The sequence below is a fragment of the Mauremys reevesii genome, linkage group 9, assembly GCF_016161935.1.
Source record: "Mauremys reevesii isolate NIE-2019 linkage group 9, ASM1616193v1, whole genome shotgun sequence".
Lineage (NCBI taxonomy): Eukaryota > Metazoa > Chordata > Testudines > Geoemydidae > Mauremys > Mauremys reevesii.
In genome coordinates this window covers 32,237,526-32,265,273 of record NC_052631.1, presented here as the reverse complement: position 1 = coordinate 32,265,273, position 27,748 = coordinate 32,237,526, and the positions used below count along the sequence as shown (strand labels likewise).

Below are 27,748 nucleotides of genomic sequence, written 5' to 3'. Positions count from 1 at the left end.
TACTTACTCTCACTCGGCACCTAAGTTTTCAGGGTAAAAGTTCCCTAGGCATATATGTTTTAGCCTTATACTAAGGGGTAGGGGAAACCTGACAGGTGAGAAGGAGCACACGTTTCAGACAGAGACATCCAGTAGGGGAGGATCTATTAATGGAAATTCACTATATCCTAGTAAAGAGGAGAGGATAGACATTGTTAAAGAACAGGTAGAAACTGAAGAGAAACAGTCAAATGAAAAAGAGTTCCATTCAGTTATGTCACATGAAGACAGACAACTAAAAGGTGACAAATTTTATAAATGCTTGTATACAAATACTAGAAGTCTAAACACTAAGAGGGGTGAACTTGAGTGCCTGGTATTAAATGAGGATATTGATATAATACACATCATGGAAAGTTGGTGGAATTATGATAATCATTGGGACATGGTTATACCAGGGTACAAAATAGATAAAAATGACCGAGTAGGTTGTGCTGGTGGGGGTGTGGTACTATATGTGAAAGAAAGTATACAGTCAAATATTGTAAAAATCTTAAGTGAATCTCTATGGACAGAAATTCCATGCTTGAATAATAAGAGTATAGCAGTAGGAATATACTACTGACTACCTGAGTATGATGGTGATGGAGATTGTGAAATGCTCAGGGAGAATAGAGAGGCTATAAAAATAGAAAACTCAGTAATAATGGAGGGTTCCAACTATCCCCATACTGACTGGGTACATATCACCTCAGGACAGGATGCAGAGATAAAGTTTCTAGAAACAATTAATGACTGCTTCCTGGAGTAGCTAATCCAGAACCCACAAGGGGAGAGACAATTCTTGATTTAGTGCTAAGTGGAGCACAGGATCTGGCCCCAGAGGTGAATATAGTTGAACTGCTCAGTAATAGCAATCATAGTATAATTAAATTTAACATCCTGTGAGTGGTGGTGGGGGAAATACCAAAGAAGCCCACCACAGTAGCATTTAACTTCAGAAAGGGGGACTACACAAAAAATGAGGAAGCTATTTAAAGGGAAACTTTTTAAAAACACCATAATAGAGGCTCAAATTAAATATATACCCCAAATTAAAAAAAAAAAAAGTAAGAAAGGAGACCAAAAAAAAAATGCCACCATGGCTAACCAACAAAGTTAAAAAGGCAGTTTGAAGTCAAATCCTACTGAGGAAAATAGAAAGGAGCATAAACTCTGGCAAGTAAAGTGTAACAGTATAATCAGGCAAACTAAAAAAGAATTTGAAGAGCAACTAGCAAAAGATTCAAAAACTAACAGCAAAAAAGTTCATCAGAAGTAGGAAGCCTGCCAGTCAGTCAGTGGGCTACTGGAAAATCAAGGTGCTAAAAGAGCACTCAAGGAACACAAGCCTAATGTGGAGAAGCAAAATGAATTATTTGAAATTGTCTTCACTGCAGAGGATGTGAGGGAGAGTGCCACATCTGAGCCTTTCTTTTAAGGTGGCAGATCTGAGGAACTGTCCCAGATTGAGGTGTCAGTAGAGGAGGTTTTGGGAGAAATTAATAAATTAAACAATAATAAGTTACCAGGACTAGATGGTATTCACTCAAGAATTCTGAAGAAAGTAAAATGTGAAATTGCAAAATTTCTAACTGTGGTACCTAACCTGTTGCTTAACTTACCCTCTATACCAGATGGCTGGCGCATACCTAATATGATGCCAATTTTTTAAAAAAGGCTCCAGATGCAATCCTGGCAATTACAGGATGGTAAGCTTCACTTCAGTACCAGGCAAATTGTATGAAACTATAGTAAAGAACAGAAATATCAGACACGTAGATGAACAGAGTTTGTTGGGGAAGAATCAGCACAGCTTTCACAAAAGAAAATCATGCCTCGCCAATCTATTAGAATTCTTTGATGGTGACACCAAACATATGGACAGAGGAGATCTAGTGGATATAATATACTTGGACTTTCAGAAAGCCTTTGACGAAGTCCCTCACCAAAGGCTCTGAAGCAAACTAATCAGACATGGGATAAGAGGGTCCTCTCATGGGTCAGTAACTGGTTAAAAGACAGGAAACAAAGGATAGAAATAAATGGTCAGTTTTCAGAATGGAGAGAGGTAAATAGCGGTGTCTAGAGAGCTGTGCTGGAACCAGTGCTGTTCAATATATTCATAAATGATTTGGAAAAAGGGTGAGGTGCAAAGTTTGAAGATGATACAATATTATTCAGGGTAGTTAATTCCAAAGCTGATTGCAGAGAGTTACAAAAGGATCTCACAAAACTGTCTCACTGGGCAACAAAATGGCAGATGAAATTCAGTGTTGATAAGTGCAAAGTAAGTCACACTGGAAAACATAATCCCAACTATACCATACAAAACGATGGGGTCTAAATTAGCTGTTACCACTCAAGAAAGAGATCTTGGATTCATCATGGAGTGTTCTTTGAAAACATCTGTTGAATGTGCGGCAGCAGTCAAAAAAATCTAACAGAATGTTAGGAACCGTTGAATACTGCATGCACAATACATATTGAATACTGCATGTAGTTCTGGTTGTCTTAAAAGTGAAATCTAGATCTAAAAGTTTTTAAAATAGTCAAATCACTATTCAAGCAGAATGGTCAGTGGTTTACAGTCTCTCTTTCATTGGGTTTTCACACTGCCAGTGTCACAAATGACATTTTCGCAAGATGACTGCCTATAATACTAGGCTCAGCAATACCAGTTGTAAAACTATAAAATATATGTTTATTCAAGGCTGCCATTTCTTCTTAGCCTATTAACTTGTAGATTTTTGGGATGGTTAAGACGGGTTTACTTTAGTTTTCCTTTAAAAGGGGCAACTACTACTTGTAGTTACCCTGTATTGCAAAGAACCTACGGGATGATTGGTTTGTGTCTCCAGTTTTGTGGGATATTTATTTATTTAATTATTTATTGGTGGGGGGTTATGTCTTCAACTAAACCATGATTGTATGTGTGCTTAAAATAAGATTGAAATAAAAAAACTAGTTATGTATTTTCTCTGTTTACCGATTAAGTGTTCTGTAAAAGACCCCTGTAGTTAAGCCTGAAAGGATGCTTACAAAATAAGCCAGTAAATACAACTGGGCAACACTCCTATAGCACCTAAAAAAACCCCAAACACCTTAAATCATGAGTGTTCTTTGGTTGGCTAGATTTGATATTAAAAATATATATGCTAAGCTTTTGCTTAAACATATTTATTGTCACTGTAGATCAAATATCTACCAAATACAAGCAAGCCATGATAAATCCACACCCAGTTTCCAAGAAGGAAACATTACCTAGTGAAAGTGTGGCCTCACCTAACAGTATCTATGGAATTTGAGCTTTTGTTTAAAAATAAAAAATTAAAGTTGAATGATAAGTCAATAAGAATTGTGGGTGCTCAGCACCTCTGAACATCAAACTGTAGGTGTCCAAAGTTTGGCATCTAAAAATTTGAGAGACCCAAATTTAGATTACACTATGGAAATTTAAGCACAAATGTTCAGGCTTTTGCCTGTGACAATAACCTCTGAATGTGACCCTCCTGTAAATAATGCAGTGCTGTCCCTGGAATCTTCTTACAGACAACCTGAAACAGTAGGAAGGATTCTAAGGTAGAGATCTGGGCCACAGCAAACAGCTAGTCTGTGGACTAGGGAAAGGAAATTCTTATTATCTGCTGGTCATTCTGTGTCAGTGACACTATGCTGCTGTTGTTCCTGAAGCCTTGTCACCAGCTTGCCAGAGCCAGTAGGTGTCTTGCAAAGTGAATTTACCTAATTTTCAGTAGTCCAACGTCTAACTCAGGTTAGCCTACCTGGGTCTTACACTCACACTGAGTACATCAAAAAGTCCCTCAGTGACCTAAACACAAAGTGTGGGCTACTTTAGAGGGAAAATCCTTCCTCCCTCCCTCCCCTGACTTAACCATTGAACTGCCATTTGATAGAAGTAGCCAGTTCTTTTAATTTGATCTGCTGGGCCCTGACTGGCTGCCGTCTGTTCGCCAACCCTTCTAGCTGCTGGAAGACTAAGTCTCTCTGGTTCCACCAGCTGTTAACCCTGAAAGGCCTTTCTTAAAAAGCTGTCATGTGTGACTAGAGGATCCTTAGAGTGGTAGATCACAAATCCACACACTTCATAGCAGCACAGTTTGCTGCACAGGCCTTTCTAATTCTGTCCCAACCGCAGCATAATGAAAACACACCGGTTCCACTGCAAGAAGGTCTGTTGTTACCTTGGAAAAAATGAGGTAGGATTTACCCTAAGGGAGCTGTGAAATGCCTCCATTCTTCTTCATGGGTTGGTAACAGTGAAGCCTGTCTGTCCAAGGGCTCATCTACACTTGAAATGCTACAGCTGTAGCTGCACCACCTATGTTGACAGAAGTGGTTCTCCCATCGGTGTAGGTAATCCATCTCCCTGACAGGCGATAGCTAGGTCAACAGAAAGTTTTGTAGGAACTGAGATTAGTCCTCCAGCCTGTATATGCTAATAGAAAAAAAGATCAGGATTGTGTGTGTGTGTAAAAAAATAATAATTATTATTTATTTATATTACACAACGATGTGTGAGGTACCTCTCAATGTAGAGAAAAGAGATTGGGTGAAATCTTAGCTCCAGTGAACTCAATGGGAGTTTTGCCATTGACTTCAGTAAAGCCAGGATTTCACCCATAATCCCCGATTTGAGGAAATTAATTTCAGACAAAATACAATAGATAAGGTAACAAGATGGTAGGGAAGAGTAGATGAGCTAAGACAGAGGCAACATTAATAAGATTACAGTGGTACTCAGTGAAGTCTAGTGCACACTATGATGCAGTCAAGATTTTTGTTTTAAGATATATAGAATGAATAAGCAGAAGACTAATCAATTAATTTATTGTGGGCATTGCAGAAGCAGTGGGTATTCCAGAGGGATTTAAATTACGGTAGCAGCTTCCAACTCAAGAAGGATCAGTGTTCCATATATAAAAGGAATTGTGGAAGGAACTGCACAGATATGAGGAAGATGGGTTAACGGAATGTCAAGGCTGGCATTGCTGTTGAAGCAAACTAGGCAGGGATGGCATGATAAGAGACTATATCAAATAAGTACAGAGAGGGCAGTTATTTATAGCTGGTCTCCACTTGGCTTTTTTCAAATCAGGGTAAGGGGTACCTGGTACATGTCAGTGCTTTGTACTATGGATTTGCACTGGTAGAACTACTGTGGTATAACTTCACTGAGGAAAACCCCCCCAGTGTAGACATTTGTGCTGCCAACTCTTGAGATTTTATTGCAAGTCTCACACATTCTAGTGTTTTAAAGCCCAGTTGCTGGAATTCTGATATTGCAAGAAAATCTCAGCTTTCATTTTTTTAAAAAGTAAGTTTCCAGCCCTCATGTTTGCTATAACAGAGTGCCCCTTTAAGTCCAGGGGGCCTGCCATGTTCAGTTTATCAGATCCAGCTGAGAAGGGGTCAGGTTTTTTTCTATTAAAGGGTGACAGGGCTCAGTTGAAAGGGGGCTGCAAGAGGAAGTTGCCTTCTGTGACTAGCTGTGTGTCAGTCAGCTGGCCAGCCTCTGGATCCTGACAGCCTGTGTAAGTTGTGAGTTTTCTTTGCATTAATAAAACAGGGCCCTGGAAGAAAGGCCTGAAAGACAGGGCATGACAGTGAGTCTGTATTGGGAAGGTTGGGAAGGAAAAACTCAGCCAGCAGCTGGCCCAACTGTGCAATGCAGCTTTGCTACAGATGCAGAGAAAAGCTTGAAAATGTGAAGCAAGTGCACTCCAAAAACTCAAAAGCCGGAAAGCAAATAAAAAGAACCCAATACTTGCTATTTTTAAAAATCTCAAGATTTTTAAACAAATGTTATGATTTTTGGAGGCTAGACTCTTGATTTTTGAGTGTTGACAATAGTGGTATCTGTTTTTCCTGACTTGTGAAGATTGATTTATTTAAAATAATAGTAATAAGATACTAAAAGGAGAGAGTCTACCACAACTGCTCAAGCATGCTACAGAGTATTTTAAAAGAGATCCAGGAAAATGACTATTAGGCAGGGCCCCTTGTATTCCACAGTTCCATGGCCACTGGATTCACTATTGAATTAATCTCTTTTTAATTATTTTTTTTGCTTTAAAAACAATCTTTCTAGCCCCGCTTGTTGCAAAGTGAACCTTAAAAATCTTAACTGAATGTAAAATGATGTCGTTATTGCAGGGAGCTGGAAACTATAGTTCTAAGAGATGGGAACTGCCCCATTCATCTTAGTAGGGTATCAACTTTGAAACATAAAGATAACAATTTAGATGTCAACACTTAACTCTTTAATTTTAGGTTTCAGAATAGCAGCTGTATTAGTCTGTATCTGCAAAAAAGAACAGGAGTGCTTGTGGCACCTTAGAGACTAACAAATTTATTTGAGCATAAGCTTTCATGGGCTACAGCCCACTTCATCGGATGCATAGAATGGAACATATAGAAAGGAGATATATATACACACATACAGAGAACATGAAAAGATGGGAGTTGTCCTACCAACTCTAAGAGGCTAATTAATTAAGAGAAAAAACTTTAGTAGTGATAATCAAGATAGCCCATTACAGACAGTTTGACAAGAGGTGTGAGAATACTTAACATGGGGATTCAATGTGTGTAATGGCTCAGCCATTCCCAGTCTCTATTCAAGCCTAAATTGATGGTGTCTAATTTGCATATTACCGGTAATTCAAGTTCAGCAGTTTCTCGTTGGAGTCTGTTTTTGAAGCTTTTCTTTTGCAAAATTGCCACTTTTAAGTCTGTTACTGAGTGGCCAGAGAGGCTGAAGTGTTCTCCTACTGGTTTTTGAATGTTATGATTCCTGATGTCAGATTTAGAATCATAGAATATCAGGGTTGGAAGGGACCTCAGGAGGTGTTCATTTATTCTTTTGCATAGAGATTGTCCGGTTTGGCCAATGTACATGCCAGAGGGGCATTGCTGGCACATGATGGCATATATCACGTTGGTAGATGTGCAGGTGAACGAGCCCCTGATGGCGTGACTGATGTGATTAGGTCCTATGATGATGTCACTTGAATAGATATGTGGACAGAGTTGGCATCGGGCTTTGTTGCAAGGATAGGTTCCTGGGTTAGTGTTTTTGTTCTGTGGTGTGTGGTTGCTGGTGAGTATTTGCTTCAGGTTGGGGGGCTGTCTGTAAGCGAGGACAGGTCTGTCTCCCAAGATCTGTGAGAGTGAGAGATCATCTTTCAAGATAGGTTGTAGATCTTTGATGATGTGCTGCAGAGGTTTTAGTTGGGGGCTGAAGGTGATGGGTAGTGGCGTTCTGTTATTTTCTTTGTTGGGCCTGTCTTGTAGTAGGTGACTTCTGGGTACTCTTCTGGCTCTGTCAATCTGTTTTTTCACTTCAGCAGGTGGGTATTGTAGTTTTAAGAATGCTTGATAGAGATCTTGTAGGTGCTTGTCTCTCTGAGGGATTGGAGCAAATGCAGTTGTAGCTTAGAGCTTGGCTGTAGACAATGGATCATGTGGTGTGTCCTGGATGGAAGCTGGAGGCATGTAGGTAAGTATAGCGGTCAGTAGTTTTCCGATAGAGTGGTATTTATGTGACCATCACTTATTAGCACAGTGGTGTCCAGGAAATGGACCACTTGTGTGGATTAGTCTAGGCTGAGGTTGATGGTTTTAAGGTTTCTAAGTTCCTTATTCTGCAACATCTATCTAGTGAACTGTACTCCCATTTTTCATCAGAGTCTGTCATTATTCAAATTATAATCAGCATTTTTAGTTGGAATTTTCATTTAGAGTATGTAAACAGCACGTCTTCATTATATGTATTTTTAATTTTATCCTTTGGCACACACAAATCTGCTGCTAAATCAGAATGAAAAAGAACATTTGTAGTTATACAAGTCAAGATATTAATTAAACCTCAGGCTTAAGGGTTTAAAAAGTTGTCATGCAGTGGTAAAGAAAGAATATTCCCTGCACATACAGCATTTCACACTTGTCCAGGTGCATTAAGGTGGTTGGGGTTTGTTTGTTTGTTTGTTTCCTTTGAAGCATCAGATATGGCCATTGGGAGTAGCTATGGTCTGATCCAATATGACAATTTATACGTACTTAGAAATGAAATAGTTACTATTAAAATTCAGGATTATAGTTATGTATTATATCCACTGGTATTTGATGTTTGTTAATTCTTGCCCATATCTTCTTTTCAATCATAGGTAATTTTCAGATGGTGGAAAATCTCTCTTAGAAGTGAATTTCGTGAAGCAAAGCCTGGGGAACTTAAAGAATCTCATGAATACTTCTTGGATGATCCATCTCTTCAGAGTAAGACTTAGAAAAAGACTATACACTTATTGTGGCAAACATGGAACTTCTATGTATTACTAGGAACACTGCTCTGTAACTTTATAAATATTGTACATGACTGGTTATTGAAATAGCTCCTGCTGGGTTATTGGGCTTTCCAATATGAATGTATTCATTTCAGTTAATGAGAGGCTGTTAGAAAAAGAAGCAGAAAGGCAACACAAGCTCTAGATAAGCTTCCTTCCAACAAATCCTAGCAGGGATATTACAAGACGGTGACAAAATGTTATTATTGGTGAAGATGCTACTTCCAGATTCCCACAATAATTTAAAGGGACATAAAACAGTTAAAAAGACTTCAGGAGGGGAGTTCTCAGCTGTTCCTGGGGAGAACAGACTGTCAGGGAGACAGAAACAGGCCCTGTGGCAACGTCTGAAGCAGTTGGGCCCTTCCTTAACTAGATATGTGTACAGTCTGTCTGTTTTAAGATCATTTTCTCTGAAATGCTTTGGTTCTAAATCAATGTTTTTCAACCTGTGGACCTCTGGGGGTCCGCAGACTGTCTAAGGGGTCCACAACAGGCTGTAATTACTATAGAACAATGGTTTTCAGCTTGTGGCCTGTGCCTAAGATTTCCAAAGTGGTCTCCACTTCCATTTGAAATTTTTAGGGGTCTGCAAATGAAAAAAGATTGAAAACCACTGTTCTACATAAACAATATTTTGTCTAAAGAAGGTTATCTGGTCATTGGACACCACTGGTCATAGGTCCTGGAGGGAACAGAACAACAGGGGAATGAACCTAACTGAGACCTGCTGAGATAATCATGGTTAGTACCTGGGAACTGCAGCTCAAGGCTGGTCTAAGAGGGAGTGAAAACATGTGATTCTCCCAAAGAGGGGTAACAGCTCAAGGCCTAAGATTTGAGGCGTGCACTCTAAGGGTATGTCTACAGAGGGATAAAAGATCCACAGCATGGCCACATCAGCTGACTCAGGCTCGGGTTTTGGGGCTCAAAGTCACTGTCCAGACTTTCAGGCTCAGACTGGAACCCAAGTACTGGGACTTTGCATCCTCACAGGGTCCCAGACCTCAGGCTCTAACCCGAACCTGAACATTTACACAGTGATTTTTCAGCCCTGGAGCACGAACCCTGTGAGCCTGGATCAGCTGACCTGGGCCAGTCCATGGGTTTTTGATCCCTCTGTAGACATACTCAAAGAGACCAAGAGGGGACAGAGGTATAGTTACCTGGTAACTGTGACACTCTTGGTTAGATTCTCCTGTGTCATGTAGAGAAATATCTTGGATACAGATGGTATCTTCAGGTTTATCACATTTTTTCTGAATGATGATCTGTAAAGACATGTCACTTCCAAGTGATGGAACACAAGCACCAGGATGAAAGATGAAAGCAATTGGTAATATATATATCAACTTCAGATCAAAAGAAAAACAAGACCACAGATCAAGCTGGTTTAAGTTATTAAGATTAGTTCAGTTTAAATTTAACTCTTGGTATAGCATAATTTTTTTGTTTGTTTGTAAATGACAAATTTGCAATAAAACTGAACAAAATTGATTGCTAATTCGATCCTTGGCAGATGCTTAGAAGTCCTTGAATATATTCAGCTCTTTTACTATACTATACTATTTTAATATACCTGTTTCTTCAGTTGCAGTAGTCTCCCACAATGTTTCAACATGGCAGTGGTAATATCAATTTTTAAAACAACTTGAGCTTTTTAGGAAATATGGTGTGAATGATGAGTAGCCTTTTTGTACCCTTTGTTTCCTGTGAGAGATTGCTAACAGTGTTTACAGCTGAATTCTAACAACACTCCCTCATGATTTATTTGATAAATGTACTTTGTTTCTTTTAGCACCCATAAGTAAGCTTTTGTTCAGCTCTGTAGTGACCTGTGCATATGCAATGGCAAAGGTTTTGTGTCTCTGTATATATTGTTGGACCTTTCTGTGGCATTTGATACCTAAATAATGTCACAGTGAAACACGTGTATTGGAATATCTGGCATATTGTTCAAACAGAAATAGTTAAATCCTTACCAATGCAGTTTTTTTTCCTTTGGCGCTTGTATTTCTAGTGTTGCTAAAAATGTTTCTAGATTCATTCAAGGTTGTATCTTGGGATCTAATTTGTATTGTATTTGCATGCTTCTTTTGAAAGTACTACTGATGATTCTGAACTTCATCACATAGGCACTACTGAAGCCCAGGTCAGTTTGTCCCACTTACTGTAAAAAGGTTTCTTCCTGTTTCCAAAGATAATAATCTCAGGATCACTTTTTTTTTATATACCAAATTTTCCTTTGTGGATCATATTAACCATTACTGTATTTTAAACAGTCTTGGAACTATTCCAGATCACCTCTGCTGCTGTCTCACATAAATACTCAGACCTTTTTGTGTCTTTTTCTCACCTCCGGCTTACAAGTCTTGCTGCTGTTTCCCTCAGATATTTACAGGTTCCTCCAAACTTTGCTCCCAAAACTGTTATTGGAACAGGAATCTAAGTTATTTTTATTGAAATTTGTGCCAAAGTCAGTTTCAGTTGAAGTCAGTGGCAAAAATCCCTACTGACTTAAGTAGGCCCAGGATTTGATCCTAAGCGTATGTAGTACATTCTGCTGACAATGCACTCTTTCAGGCCAGTAGCTAAATTTATATTTAGTCTTAAGAATTAATTAGAATTTTACATTGCCTTCGTATAGTTAGTCTTAATTTTATGGGGAGTTTTGTAACTTAAAGTGCTTAGAGATGTTCACAAAAAGAGTGCTATAACAATATCATTTGATTTATTCCTATCAAGCAAACATGAGGTAAAATATATTCCCTTGCAAGTAAAACATTATGCCTGCCACTAATCCCTGCAGGCATTCGAAGCATCCAGTAGAAAGTCTATGAAGTAATCATTTTTAAATAAACTTTTTAATACTTCCTGGTAACTTAGATTTCTGTTACAGTCTACAAACTCTATAGAGGAGTAACAAGAGTCAGTGACAGCCATGTACATTCACATTTCGGGCTGTAAGCTGATTTTTTGCTGTTGTAGATTTTGTAGTAGTAACAAACATGCATATCAATCTGAGCAGAACCCGTGCATGTGCTGCATAGTAGAAAACCATTGATCTACTTTATTACCCATATAAATAAACGTGCAATTCTTAACATTGAAAGAAACATTCATACAGTATGCAGCATTAACAAGCCTTCATTATTGTGTAAAATCTGGGAACAAAATGGTTTCATAACATAATCTGGGAGAAACAGCCTTAAAACAGCCTTACACATATTTTTTTCAATTTTGATAACATTAACTGCAGCCTTCTAAAATACTAATTATCCATCTGCTTAGAGAGTATTTTTTTTATTTGACAGCTATGTAAGATCACTCATTTCTCATCATAATTATCATAGTGATGAGAGGGTGGAGGGAGTAGATTTGGTGCCTGAGTTAGTAAATTTTTATGATTTTTCAAGGCTGGTTTACAGCATCACTGTACATTCATGGACGATAGTATAAAGCACACATTCTAGATCTTCACATTCCAAGGGAAGGAGAGAAAATCTATTTAAGTCCCTGAAAGAATGAACAACTGGTGCAAGTCACTAAATACTATCAATTGCTCTTAGGCATGAGAATCTCAGTGAGCTCTGAAGGTATTCAAACATACCCTTATGTCTAAGCCTCCATCAGCTGCAGAAATAATATGATAGGTATGTGACGGGTTGGATCACAGAAACCCCCTTGGGAACTGCCAAGTGATGTGCCAAGACTACTTCTTCCCCTGCTTTCCTGCCCTGGCAGCTTAGGACTTCAGTGCCCTGCCTGGTTTGAGCCAGACCTGCTAGCCTGCTGCAAACCCAGACCCAGGTCTGAACCACATCCCCTAACAGCTGTAGGCTTAACTGAAAGTAACTTACAGAAGTGTTCCTGTCTTTAACACTCACATGCCCAACTCCCAGTGAGGTCCAAACCCCAAATAAATCCATTTTACCCTGTATAAATTTTATACAGGGTAAACTCATGAATTGTTCGCCCTCTGTAACACTGAAAGAGAGATATGCACAGCTGTTTGCCCCTCAGGTATTAACACATACCCTGAGTTAATAAGTAAAAAGTGATTTTATTAAATACAGAAAGTAGGATTTAAGTGGTTCCAAGTAGTGACAGACAGAATAAAGTGAATTACCAAGCAAAATAAAATAAAACACACAACTCTAAGCCTAATACAGTAATACAACTGAGTACAGATAAAATCTCACCCTGACTGAATGCCTTCCTAGTCTGGGCACAATCCTTTCCCCTGGTACAGCCCTTGTTTCATCTCAGGTGGTAGCTAGGGTATTCATCATGGCTCTCCCTTTTCTCTGTTCTACCCACTTCTACATCTTTTGCATAGGGCAGGAATCCTTTGTCACTCTGGGTTCCCACCCCTCCTCTCAACGGAAAAGTACCAGGTTAAAGATGGATTCCAGTTCAGGTGACATGATCACATGTCACGCTAAGACTTCATTACCCACTTGCCAGCACACACATATACAGGAAGACTTACAGGTAAAACACACCCATCTGCAGTCAATTGTCCTGGTTAATGGGAGTCATCAAGATTCCAAACCACCATTAATGGCCTACACTTTGCATAATTACAATAGGCCCTCAGAGTTATATTTCATATTTCTAGTTTCAGATACAAGAGTGGTACATTTATACAAATAGGATGATCACATTCAGTAGATTATAAGCTTTGTAATGATACCTTACAAGAGACCTTATGCATGAAGCATATTCCAGTTACATTAGCATATTTTCATAAACTCATATAGAATGCAACGTCACAAGGTATTTTTATAGAAATAAAATAAATACAGCTAAATACATTTTGAGAGCATCCACAAACAATTCACATGTTAATACATTCATACCTACATGTAGAAAGAAACTCGCACTTTGTAATAAAAACTCATTTTTATTGAAGCAGCAAAGAATTGGATTGTAGCCTTTTGGTTAGCCATTTAGATTGAAGTAGATGGGTGTTGTGGACTTTTTTTTTAATAAAGAGTTGACTCTTTGTCATGCATGAGTCTGATTACATGGGCTATCCAGCACTTGTTTTTGTGTCTGGATCTTTACAGTATTTCCTAAGGGAATTTCCTCAAAGAGGATTAGAGCAGGGGGTATCCTGCAACTTTTTAACCGAGTTATGGAAAAAAAAGAGTCATGACAATATTAATGCCATGTTCAAAGTATGGTCTTATGACATTTTAACTGGATGAGAATACTGAGCAGTTGTCAAAGTTTAGCCAGATACTATTTGGAAAAGAGGAGTTTCCACAGATTCCTATCTTTGTTGCCAGGGTCTTCAGTAAATATCCTTTGTGCCCGAAAGTCCTACATACTGCTTTTAAGACCTATTCCTAAACATTTTGCTGTTATAGGTTATCTAACATGTAATCAATATTAAGAAAGTCAGTCCTTAACTGCATCTTGCAACCTGGTCTCATGTTGAATACACTATTCAACCTCAGGTATCAGGGGGTAGCCGTGTTAGTTTGTATCCACAAAAACAACAAGGAGTCCGGTGGCACCTTAAAGACTAACAGATTTATTTGGGCATAAGCTTTCATGGGTAAAAACCCACTTCTTCAGATGCATGGAGTGAAATTTACAGATTCAGGCATTATATAATGACACATGAAGAGACAGGAGTACCTCACAAGTGGAGAACCAGTGTTGACAGGGCCAATTCGATCAGGGTGGATGTAGTCCACTCCCAATAATAGATGAGGAGGTGTCAATTCCAGGAGAGGCAAAGCTGCTTTTGTAATGAGCCAGCCACTCCCAGTTCCTATTCAAGCCCAAATTAATGGTGTTAAATTTGCAAATGAATTTGAGGTCTGCTGTTTCTCTTTGAAGTCTGTTTCTGAAGTTTTTTTGTTCAAGAATAGTTACTTTTAAATCTGTTCTAGAATGTCCAGGGAGGTTGAAGTGTTCACCTACTGGCTTTTGTATGTTACCATTCCTGATGTCCGATTTGTGTCCATTTATTCTTTTATGACAGAGTGGCTTCCTCTGCTAAGAAGGAAGGGTTAACCCCTGCTGTACCAGTGCGGGGCTGCTCTGCCTGGTCACATACTCATGAAAGCTTATGCCCAAATAAATCTGTTAGTCTTTAAGGTGCCACCGGACTCCTTGTTATTCAACCTCAGGAGTAGGCAGGAGACATCACTTTCTCACTGTCTGGCCCATGACTGTAGAACTCTTTCCTGAATATTTTAGGATGCTCAAGAACCTCAGAACCTTCATAGCAAAAGGCAAAACCCACTTCTTTTATCTTGCCTTATATTTACTAAGAAAATTCTTGGCACCAGTGCCCATTGTAGTTTTATAACCTAGATCAAAGGGAAGACAATTGACCCTGTGCATATGACAGCTAGATGAGCATAGTATAAAAACACAGATAAATTAGATAGCTGTAATTCCAGTGAATTGATCTACAAATCTGCACATCACTAGATCAGTAGCATTCTAGATCAGTGTCATAGATGGGACACTGGCAGTCAGACCTAGTGATCAGAACTGGAGTCAGGAGCCAGGAAGCAGAGGTCAGCAACGGAGTCTTGAATTCACAAAGTATTCAAAATGTCCACAGTGGATTCAAAAGGCAGTCTTCCACTCATCCCCTACAAGGCTATATGCACCTCAGAAGTCCAACTTTGAGTGTGTATATATAGGCAGCCCCCAAGCAGTCCAGTAATTCAGGAGCTAGAGGTAAGGGGTGTCAGTTCCTAATGGTGACCTGATTTAGTGTTTGGTAGTCCATACAAAGTTGGAGGCTACCATCTTCCTTCTTAACTAAGAGGACAGGTACCCCAGTAGGTGAGGTGGACTTGCAATAAAGCCCTTGGCCAGGTTCTCCTGCAGGCAGGTGCGAAGGTCGACCAGTCCAGGTTCAGACATGGCATAAATACGACCAAATGGAATTTTTGTTCCTGGTTTCAGTTTAATCGGACAGTCATAATCCCTGTGAGGGGGTAGGATTTCTCCATTCTTTTTTCAAATACATTAGCAAAATCACTGTTCTGGGGTGGAAGTTGAGGCTCAGGATCACTGAGTGAGTTTGTTGGACCAACAACTGGCTTGTGATTGTTGGGGTTCTACTGTGCATTCTCTACTTCCTGGGGTCAAGCAGTGTTGCCAGCAGTATTCTGAAAAGAAACTGACCCTTTAGTTCATGCCAGTGAATGATAAGTTTATGGAGGAAATACCCAGGATCAGGGGAAATTGAAAGGAGCAAATGGCCCTAAACTGCAGCATCTCTCAATGCCCTTGGATGGTGACCTGCAGGGGCACAGTGTCTGTGACCACTGGCTGGCAGGATAGGGGGACCTGTCAGTTGTATCTACTAGGTCTGGAATAGGCTTGGGCCTTAGGGGAATCTGCGGGGTCCAAACTGCATCCAGGTCAATAAAGTTATCACCTGAGTCAATGAGGGCCTGCGGTGGAGGGATTGGAAGGCAGCACCCTGGGACATGCAACTCAAATGCGGTGTTGGTTGATGGCATTCAGCATGCATTACAGATAGGACCATGTCTCTAGACACATGGAACATTTTGTCAAAGTGTTCAGGTCAGCCCCCTTTACTGGGCCTGAGCTGGCTTGTTTTCCTGGGTCTCTTCAGTCTGGTGTCCTCGTGGCACAATCAGAGATAAAGTGACCTGGTCCACCACACTAGAAAAACAGGCTAAAACATCACCGATGCCCCCTTTCCTCAGGCGTGAGCAGTAGGTGGGCCAGCTTAACCTGCATTGTCTCAGTTTGCAGAGCAGGACACAATAGTGGTGGGTGAAGCTCCAACCCTGCCCATCTTCTTTCTTCCCACCATTCACAAAGCTGATTGTCGATCCAGATGACATGATTAATAAAAGCACCTAGATCCTTCAGGGTTTCAACTTTAACCAACTCATCCTTGATCTCATTTCGTAAGCCCCATTGGAACTGAAACAGTAGGGCTGCCTCATTCCACTCTGTGTCCGATATGAGACCACAGAAGTGTGCTGCATAGGAAATAGCCATGCCTGATCCTTCTTAGAATTTCTAGAAGGTGGCCTTGGCAGAGAGAGCATAGGGATCACCATAGATGGTTGATATTGCTCTCTGGAAAGTGTCCTAGCTAGATAGCACCAGACTGCTGGCCTCCAACAGGGGGAAGGCCTAGTTCAATGCCTCACCAGTCAGCAGGCTGACAACTAGGCCTACCTTGGCTTGGTTGAACAAGTATATTTGAGAGTGAAGCAAGAACAAGAGGCAGCACTGGTTCAAAAAACCTCAAAATTTGGAACAATCCCCACTGGAGCACTCTGGGAGGGGGATGACAGGTCCTAGCTCAGGGGCGGATGCAGCCAACAGGGCCCAGAGCACATTGTTCTTTGCACAGAGTTGATGGACTTCCCCCTGAAGTGCCTGATTCTTAGCAACCAGCTGTGTGATCTGCACCTGAACAACTTGGTTGTCTGTCTGGTGGTGGGTAACCTGCTCACGGAGTGCCAGTGCCAGTGCTTCTTGGATTAAGGGGAGCTCCACTGGAATCAAGCCAATGGTCAGAGCCAGACTTCTCCTCCCACTGGGAGCTTTGTGCCGATGGTGAGCTAGGTCCACTAGTGCACAATCCCTGCTATTACCAGCAAGCTGCTGGGTGGTGGCTGAAGTATGAGGACTGCCTGAGGACTCACCAACCTACGTTCAAGATCCCTGATCCCTCACAACCAGTATGTTTAGCATTATCAATAAAAAAAAACAGGAGTACTTGTGGCACCTTAGAAACTAACAAATTTATTTGAGCATAAGCTTTCGTGGGCTACAGCCCACTTCATCGGACACATAAAATGGAACATATAGTGAGGAGATATATATACATACAGAGAACATGAAAAGGTGGGAGTTGCCCAACCAATTCTAAGAGGCTAATTAATTAAGATGAACTGTTGTCAGCAGGAGAAAAACCTGTCATTATCAATAAGACTTCCACTGCAAATGTTGATATTTAAATCATGCTCCAGTCTATTGATAGTCAAGAACCAGAACATGTACTGGCTTGACCACAGGCCTTTGTTAAAGGGAAATTATTTTTATACAGAATAGCTTCCCTTGCCATACAGCAGACAAGCGAACAGAAATTTTTTCCAGCTATTCTTTGATCTGGGCACAATTTTCTGTTTCAAAAACTCTTCTAGGTATTCTAAAAATACTTTACAAAAGGAATCTCTTTCTCTTTCTTGTTTTTCTTCTTTTTTGCACTTCCCTTATTCAAGGTCCGTGATTTTTATAGCCTTCTTCCAAAACTCTTGATTATATGCCAAGTTGTTGTGCAAATTGGTCTTTGATATCTGCTCTATGTACTGAGTATTTGGTCTCACCCTTGATGGCATTCCATCCATGATCACTGAAAGAACCATCATATTGACAAAGCTTGCATGTCTCTGCTGGATATACCCATACCATTGTAGCCTAGCCTCCCTTACCTTGTCTTCAGCTGAAGCAACTCTCTTTCTTTCTCTCTCTTTTTATTTCTCTTTCCTGAACATATTGTAGCTCAATAGTAGCTTTTTTTCGCAGGAGCAGATAGAATGTTAGTTGAATTGTAAAAAGGAATTAATTTTTTTTGTTGTAGAAAAATATTTTTTTATATTGAATTTTTTTAATCTTATATTTTTGGTGCTTTAGTAACAAAAATATGTAATTAGAGCCCACACAAAACTCTCAGCCCCATGGGGTGCTGCTCAGAGACATAGAGCTGGAGCAGTCATGCAGGGCCTGCATTGAAAGGATGGCTCTCAGGGTAGTGAGCAACAAGCACCATTCCATTCCTAGACCACAGTAGGGTTATATGAAGTCAGGACAAGATTTTGCTCTAAAACTGAGCAGTTGTAAAACAATAAAATTGGGAGAAAGTAATCCAAATCACACATATTAAATGGGACTGAAGTATTTGGAAAGCAGAAAAGCAAAGAGTTACCTATAGGGCAGTGGTTCCCAAACTTTAACAACCTGTGAACCCCTTTCACTAAAATGTTAAGTCTCACGAACCCCCTCCTAAAAATGAATATTTCCAGGGATTTTCTCCTTTACCTGAGTATAAGTTATAAAAGCAGTGATCTTGGAAATATAAAATTTGTTTTTATGACATGCTTATTACACACTATTTATTATTAATTACCATTTATCATTACAGTATTTTTATTACATTATGAAAACGGCAACACTCTTCCAAGATCTCACTTTCGTAGCTTGTATCACTTTGAATAAGCCTGTTATAAGACAAGGCTCCTATGTTTCATCAAGGAGTATCAGATGTGACACAGCATGAAGGTATTTAAGAAGCCAACTCAAAGAGTTCCTCCTACACAAGCATTCAGGTCTTGAGCAGTCCAGGCAAGCAATGCTCGTTACAACAAAGCTTAAACTTGTTCTTCATAATAATTTTAAATACAATACTAGCTGCCTATTTAATTTTAAAAACAGCAAAAAATATCCACCTCCCTTTCCATTACTTATAAGGAGTCTTGAAGTTTAAATCTCCTCAGTGTGATAGATACGCTTGCTTTGATCTGCTTAGCTCTTGGAAGTCCAGGGGCTCCAGGCTGCTGGCCCCGTGCTGCCCGGGGACCCTAGCAACAGCTCTGTCCACCATTAGGGAATTTTTTTCCGAGAACCCCTTGTAACATTTTACGTACTGGCCGCCACTTCCAACAGCTCCCATTGGCCTGGAGCAGCGAACCGCGGCTAGTGGGAACCGTGATCGGCTGGACCTGTGGATGTGGTAGGTAAACAAACTGGCCCGGCCCTCCAGGGGCTTTCCCTAAACAAGCAGCGTCCCAAGTTTGGGAAACACTGCATTAGTGCATAGCACAATATAAAAAACTTGTATTCAATATCTCTTACCTGCACAAAATGGGATTGGACAAGTTTCAGTTTAGTCTTGTTGCTGCTGCAAGATTCCTATTGATGTCTGTGGTAGCTCTGTACGTGGAACAAAAGTAGAATATTATATTTTATATTATTAATGCTAAGGGTCTTCAGAATTGTAAGTGCTTATCTAGCAAACATCCAGAAATGTATCTGCTTACCTTTTAAATTGGAGTTGTTCTGTTTTTTTAAGACAAAATAAGATTATCCCTATACATTGGGAGGGAATATAAAGGCATTTACAAATCTCTTTCTTTGTTGGGTTTTTTTGAATCACAGTTCAAATTGCTGTAGTTTTTGGTGCCAACACTCTGGAACATATCTTCAATCTGTGCCGGGGTAACTTTGACTTCCTGGAACGGCTTCCTGACCCATTACTCCTGTACATCATTTCCTTTCTGGAGCTTGAAGATATTGCCAGGCTGTCTCAAGTTTCACACAGATTTAAAATGGTAAAAAAACATTTACAACTTATTTTAAGTATTAGTTTTGCTTTGGCACATTCTCCTGATTTAGTTCACTTTTAACACACACATCCTTTACAAACATGTACCTGTAAGATTATTCAGGTAATAAACGCTATTCCCAGTATAGTATTAAATATTTGAAGGATTGGACCCATGCTTTATAGCATATTTAAGATCCTGCTGTTATTACACAGCTTCAGCAGTGCAAGATCAGACTCCATGGAGGATAATACACTCATGTGTATTACAAAAGCATTCTTAATGGATAGTCTCAACTTTAAAGAAATCATAGAAAGAAATATATTAAAGAAAATTACCCATGCAACCTTGCTGATGTAAGTGGGCTTATGATGATGCAGCTGAGGCTAGAATTTGTCATAATGTAATATCAATTACAATTAGCAGTACACAATTATCAGTATTGTTATTTTCAAAATCAACTGTATTCAAAAGTTAAGTATTGTCCATAATGCTGCATTCTTATGCCTTTAGGCTAATTCACCTGTGGTGTGGAGTGCTTTATTATTTGGGACTATGAGGGGCTCTACCAGGTATTTGCTGCCCCTGCCAGAGGCCCCACCAACTTGGCACATCCTGCCCTAAGAAGGTTCCATGCTGGAAGAGAAGAGCAGTGAGTTCAGACCTCCAGAGGTTGCCTGGAGAGGTGTCTCATGATCTGCTGCAAACAGAACCAGTGAGAAATGGTCCTCTGGTACCTAGAAGGGCTGGGAGCAGGCAGAGGCCAATCAAAGCCCAGTAGGCCAGATGAAAAGGGCTGGCAGCTTTTACTAGGGACCAGTTCTGAGCGAAGCCAGGACAGGGCCATCTGGCTTGGACTAACTAGTTTTATTGGCCCAGTTTGCAGCCAGATAATCTTCAGTGTCCTAACCCAAGAAGCCTGGCTTAGCCAGGGGCCTAACCTTGACAACATTGACCTTGGGTCTCTATGAAGGACTAGTGTTTATGTTCTGGACTTTAACATCCATGTGGTTATTTTGATTTCACGTTTAATATGGTTTCTTATTGGACTGGACTGAGAGCTGTCCCAGAGGGTTAGGCTATGGAGGTGGCTGTACTAAAGAGGATGAGTCTCTGCAACACTGTGAACTGACATGAAGAGGCACTCTGATAGTGAGTGCATGATGTAATATTGACCATATAATCAAGTATTATTTAGGTCTTTTACAAAGTAAACCTTTCTTTTTCACCTTTTGGATTCTCAGAATCTCAACTGAGGGGAAATAATATTTCTAAACTATGCTAATATTCTTGTGGACATTGGGCTGTTATGACCCTAAAGTGGAGCATGCAATAGAAGCAATGGAATAAACTCACCAGTCCAACCAAAGCTTCTGGAGCCTTTTGCCTCATGTACATAAAATGCCTCCAGGAGTGGAGGCTGAACATGGCTGCTGTGCCATATGTGAACTGGGCAACCAGAGATAGTCAATTTTTTATTGTCATGGTCCAAATTTGTTGGTCATGGTATAGTCAAGATCCAGACTCCAGAGAAAATGATAATAAGTAATAAATAAAAAGATGTTGGAGTCTGTTCAAAAGCATCTGGCAGTCTGGATTTGGCTCACAGTTTGCCTGTTGACTACCCCTGCCAGACACACTGTACACTGTCCTGATCACTGGCCCCAATGATTAAGGCTCGGGCAATGCCATGACTCTGCCCCTCATTTTCTCTAAGGAGGAAACATAGACTGTGAGCACTAAACTGGAGCAATCCTTGTGTTCAAGGGAATGAAAAGACTGCTGTTGCTGTAAGATCGTAGTAAGTTATTTATCAGTTCTTTCCCAACCATGGATCCTTGCAGAACACAGCAGCATAGGCGCAGACTCCGTGGGTGCTCTGGGGCTGGAGCACCCTCGGGGAAAAATTGGTGGGTGCTTTGCACCCACTGGCAGCTCTCCACCTCCCCCCCTGAGCGCGCCGTCCCCGCTTCTCCTCCCAGCAGTTGCCACTGCAAAGCAGCTGTTTCGCATGTAACAAGCTGTGGGAGAACGCACTCGGGGAAGAGGCGGGGCCGGGGTTTTGGGGAAGGAGTCCAATAGGAGCAGAGAGGGGATGGAGTTGGGGCGGGGACTTTGGGGAAGGGGCTGGAATGAGAGCAGGGGTGGAGTTGGGGCGGGGCTGGAGGGGCGTGAGCTCCCACCGGCACCAGCAGAAGTTGGCGCCTATGCACAGCAGGGCCCTTTTTCATTACCAGATTATCAACCCAAACTTTTTTTCTTCCTTTCCAAGATAAATTAAAGAAATAGGTAGCTGCATCCTCTCATTTCCAGCCCTTACCAAATATTCTGGCTAAGTATCATGGCCACAAGTATCCCGCAAAGACTCCTAGATAATCTCTAGTTTTGCTACTGGTGGTTCTTGCTGTGTGCCATCTTTTGCCCTCCATCCCATTATTACTACAGTCCACCTTCTATTTCCTGTTCTTGCCAAAGACCCAGACTATCAGCAAAAATATTCTTACACTTTTAAATATGTTCACCTTTATTTACTCACATACTCACGTGTTTATTTATTTTCTCCCCAATTAATTCTAAGCATAAATCTCATCATGTTTTTCTGTCCAGAATTCAGTATCTAGGTTTATTCCAATGCCAGTTTCAAAGTATTTTTTCCTTTTGTATTTTCACTGTGTAATGTTTTAAAACAAAGACAGTGTAAAAGAAGCTGTTTTATAAAATCAAGTAAGGAATGACTGCAGTTGCCTTACTCTGAATACCACCACTCAAGCACTGCGAGTTTTTTAGAATACCAGTATTTACTGAAATACATAACATGGCATTTTCCATCACAGGCTCAGTAGATTTCTTAGATTTACCTTGTTCGTGGATTTTATAATCTATAAATCCATTCTATAAATCCAATTATTGTAAAAATTGTTACTTATCTTTCTATGAACTAAAATAACCACCAGAGGGAGCTATATCCATAATGCAAACCTGAAGATAAACATTTCTGATGTTGAGTCTGATTTTGCTCACACTTACACTGGTGTAAAACTAGTGTAAATCCATGAGTTCTGGGGAGTTGCTTCAGATTTAAGCCACTGTAATAGAGAGCATAATCTCACCAAAGTTTCTAACACTGAAAGCTGGCTGTTGTGTTATATATTCTGAAATCCACTATGAAAGAAGAAAACAATAATATTGAATTGATATTTGCACTGTATGTTTTATATATTGCGTATGAAGTACTAAAAGATAGTCTCCAATATTTTCAATTTAATACAATTACCAATTTTCTAGGCACAACAGAACAGAGAAATATAACAATCAGAAATTTTAGGAAGGCTTTTAAAATTCATCCCTTTTTCTTCTTTCAGCAGTATTTGAAGCAGTATTTCCCATGATCCCTGTCTTCCCATTTTGATCAGACAACCCCATGTGGTAATATAACCACCACCGTTCAGCGGTGGAACAGATATTGGGACCAAATTATAGCATTACATCAGTGCAATTCCACTGACTACAGAGGGTTTGCCAATAAAGCCATTGTAAAGCTTGTGTGAGGGGAGAATCAGATTCAGTATCTTTCAGGATCACTTATTTTAAAGATTGGATATAATGATTATACTGATGCACCCAATCTACCTAATAATTACTCTTTTATGATGGTTGTATCATACCTGGAAAAAAAACTTCATTTTCTCTTTCTGCTTATGCTATAATGGCTAATATGATTGTTTCCACACAATTCTATTTATGCAGTCATTCAAAAGTGGGAAGCATCACCCAAGAATCACAATCCAGCTCCAGAACTGAATAGCTCACAATTCTTGTGAAAGCTTCTTTCAGTTGCATAGGGCCAATTGTCCAAGTTAATCTGATGTAAATCCAGAGAGTCTGATAGTATAACACCACAAATAAATAGATTTGGCCCTTTTTCTTTTCCACAAACACATGCATATATATTTGTAATATGATTTGTAAATAACATGGGCCAAATTTTCTGGTATAAACTGGCACAGTTCCATTGATTTCAGTGGAGCTGTGCCAATATATATCAGCAGACAGTGCGGCCCAGATGGAGAAAATATTTTTGAACTCATTATACTGAAAAAAACCATGACAATAATTTACAGAATATATAATACCATGTACAAGACCAACAAAGACATATAACAAGGGTCAAATCATACAACCTGGACTCAGTCCTTACTTGGGCAAAACTGGTACTGAAGTTATTGTAAGTATACCTAAAAACGGTCTGTAGGATTTTTCCCCAAAAGATCTCATTCTTATATATAAAGCTAACTTAATATACAATGAGCTGTGTTGCCCTATGCTGGGTTTTTCAAACAAAATGGTAGTAAACATTGAATATGTCTGGTTATGTTTGTTTAAACCAGAATAACCCTGCCTGCTTTCTCTTATAAATAGATATGCAACTCTGACACACTGTGGGAGAAAATTGTGCAGAATTTGTGTGGTGCAATTACCCCTGAAATGAGAGCACTGGCACAGGAAGTGGGTTGGAAGCAGTTCTTCTTCACAAACAAGCTTCAGCTTCAGCTGCAGCTCCGAAGAAGGAGGCAGAAACAAGATGATTCAAAGAAATCAAAGACTAAATAAAGCAGCATGCTTTTTCATTATGGGCAAAAGTTGTAAGTGCGGACTTGTATATTACATTATAATTGGTTACTTTTACTGAAAAAATGAGGCTATTAAAACAGTAGACATAAAGCATAATGGAAACAATACATAAACAACATTACCTTTTGTAGACTGGAATTTTATTAATCAGCTACCACCAGCAATAGGAAAGGTTCAAGTCCTTTGAACTTCTTGACTCTGAGATATAATAAGTTTACATATACAGTGGTTACCATTCAAACAGTCAGCATTTGATAACAGATATCATAATGTTGCCACAGTTATTTCCTAAGAAATAGAGAGAAATGTGGTATGTCAGTTCTTATTGTGTAGAAACCATTGGTAAATGCTGATTGTTTACTGGCCACCATGGCAAATATGAAATGTTAAAAGGTGACCTATGTGTATCTTGGGTCCAAAATTTGACCTGCATTAAAGTGGTTTTAAAATTAGTGAACGTCCTCTGTAGTCTAGATGTCTAAACTTCAAACAAATAAGCAAATCAGCACTTATCACTAAGGGGAAACGTCATTAGAGACCAAGAACTGAATGGGTATGTATACCAAACTACCCTCTTCCTTTTAGATAGCTGCTTCAGGTCATGGTTTGGGAACACTGGAAGGATGGTAAATGGGTGAAATTTTCGCTGCTTCTGCCTATGCAGGAACTTCTGATGATAATGGACTAGAGTTGCCAGTGCTGTGATGCTGGTACCTTTGGTGAGGTTTACATTCACTTAAGTATATTTTCAATTATAAAATAATATTTACTATTGTCTCTTTGCATTGTAGCACATCAATAATGTTCCTACCAAACGGAGCTGACAAATCCATTAAGAAAAATAGTTTACATAGCTTAGAATTTCATCTTAATTGTTGTTAATTACAACATTAACTTCAACAATCCAGAGGTCAAGTATTAATAGCCTTAAATTATTAATTAATGTCTACCATGTGTTATTACAAGATTTAAATATTGAGCATTAATACCAGTGCTTGCATTTTTTCCATATAATGGCCTAAAAGCTGCATGATTTACTCAGCTAAACTCTCACAAAGTCAGAGTCTTCCTAAGAAAGGCCTGCAGGATTTGGCACTGTACTAATGATAACATCACAAAAATTAAGGCCAATATGGTTGCACTGGAATGCCTAAAGTTAGTCATCTGAATTCACTAAAAAGTGGCCTGATTTATTTTATGTGTTGAGCTGATGTTGATGTGAGTTCATAGTATTCAGTACCTCCGAAAATCAGGTCATTTTGTTTAGGTGCCTAAATATGGGTTTAGCTGATTAGCTTTAGGCACCCAAGTAAAGCCAAAATGCTCAAGGTGACCTAGTTTATTTACAATACAAACTTTTATAATGCAAATGGTCCTTATTCACAAAAGTATTCTTATTGAAACCAAGACTTACTTATTGTTGTCTTATTGTATGACTAAGGACTACTTTTGTGAGAGAGGGTTACTGGGATTGGGCCCTTAAATATGTAGCTGATTATTTGAAATATTTTAGTAGAGCCATGTATATTTTGGTTATAGTAAGTATAGATACAGTATAAGGAACTTAATCCTGACCAAATGCCACTAACAATTTATACAATAATCTGAGTATGGCCATCAGAGTGACTGACACACTGGTAAATGATCAAACTAAGTGTAAAAGGCACCAAGTACAATAGCATGAAAGGCAGTTAGACAAGTTTTGATAGTTAACTTCTCTAATTTTACAGGGTGGTGTGTTATTCTTTATTGATGAAGTCTTGTATTATCATTATATTAAACATAAAATAAGTTGTCATTCTTTATATCTAGTGCCAATTTTTCACCATTCCCCCCCTTCTCCAAGATCACCATTCAAAGTGAAATGGTATTAAATATATATTCTGTGGAAGTTTTTCTAATCTTTGTAAAACATGCAATGTATGGTATACCCTTGGAATTTATAGATAAATGTGACCATATTCATGCTATAAAGCTATTTACTTGCCAACAGTTTGCCAGAGGAATATTTTACCTTTTTTAAACAATCTTCAGTTACTTTTGTTATATTATTATTTACTTTAGAACAAATGCCATATTCTCTTTGGGCCAGAGTCTCAAGTGGTGCAAATCTGTGTAGCTCCATTGACTTCAATGCTGAGGATCTGGCCCATTATTTTTAAAAAATGGTTTAAATGTCAAGTATTAAAAATGCAGTTTGTAAATCTACTGTAAACTGGTAATTAAGAAATAAAAGTGTAGATTCTACAAAGTGATTTATTCAGATAGTCTAAAATATATTTTCTCTTATTTCATATTTTTTTCTGAATGTCATTCTAGTAGTACTTCAAATTTTAGAAGAAATGTGCTAATCTGAGTAAATTTACTTTGCACTGGAATTATATATACATATTGCCTGAATATTTTGCTAATAATAAAGAGCATTAGGAAGAAGGCCCTGAACCTTTCCAACACTGAAGCACATTCTTAACATTATCCATGTGAGTGGTCCACTTTAAGTCACTGGGACTACTTACATTTATAAGAACATAAGAAAGGCCGTACCGGGTCAGACCAAAGGTCCATCTAGCCCAGTATCTGTCTACCGACAGTGGCCAATGCCAGGTGCCCCAGAGGGAGTGAACCTAACAGGCAATGATCAAGTGATCTCTCTCCTGCCATCCATCTCCATCCTCTGACCAACAGAGGCTAGGGACACCATTCTTACCCATCCTGGCTAATAGCCATTTATGGACTTAGCCACCATGAATTTATCCAGTCCCCTTTTAAACATTGTTATAGTCCTAGCCTTCACAACCTCCTCAGGTAAGGAGTTCCACAAGTTGACTGTGCGCTGCGTGAAGAAGAACTTCCTTTTATTTGTTTTAAACCTGCTGCCTATTAATTTCATTTGGTGACCCCTAGTTCTTGTATTATGGGAATAAGTAAATAACTTTTCCTTATCCACTTTCTCAACATCACTCATGATTTTATATACCTCTATCATATCCCCCCTTAGTCTTCTCTTTTCCAAGCTGAAAGTCCTAGCCTCTTTAATCTTTCCTCATATGGGACCCTCTCTAAACCCCTAATCATTTTAGTTGCTCTTTTCTGAACCTTTTCTAGTGCTAGAATATCTTTTTTGAGGTGAGGAGACCACATCTGTACACAGTATTCGAGATGTGGGCGTACCATGGATTTATATAAGGGCAATAATATATTCTCAGTCTTATTTTCTATCCCCTTTTTAATGATTCCTAACATCCTGTTTGCTTTTTTGACTGCCTCTGCACACTGCGTGGACATCTTCAGAGAACTATCCACGATGACTCCAAGATCTTTTTCCTGACTCGTTGTAGCTAAATTAGCCGCCATCATGTTGTATGTATAGTTGGGGTTATTTTT

At 39.4% G+C, this 27,748-nt stretch overlaps 1 protein-coding gene across 1 annotated transcript in view; it reads left to right on the top strand.

The window, feature by feature from the left end:
• The window catches only part of FBXO36 (F-box protein 36), a 64,938-nt gene extending 38,584 nt beyond the window's left edge, over positions 1–26,354 (top strand). The window contains exons 2-4 of the mRNA XM_039487421.1: positions 8,208–8,316; positions 19,566–19,738; positions 24,152–26,354. Of these exons, the coding sequence (XP_039343355.1) occupies positions 8,208–8,316; positions 19,566–19,738; positions 24,152–24,343 (474 nt within the window). The 3' untranslated portion in view covers positions 24,344–26,354. The remainder of the gene's footprint in view (positions 1–8,207; positions 8,317–19,565; positions 19,739–24,151) is intronic.
• Positions 26,355–27,748: the final 1,394 nt, after the last annotated feature.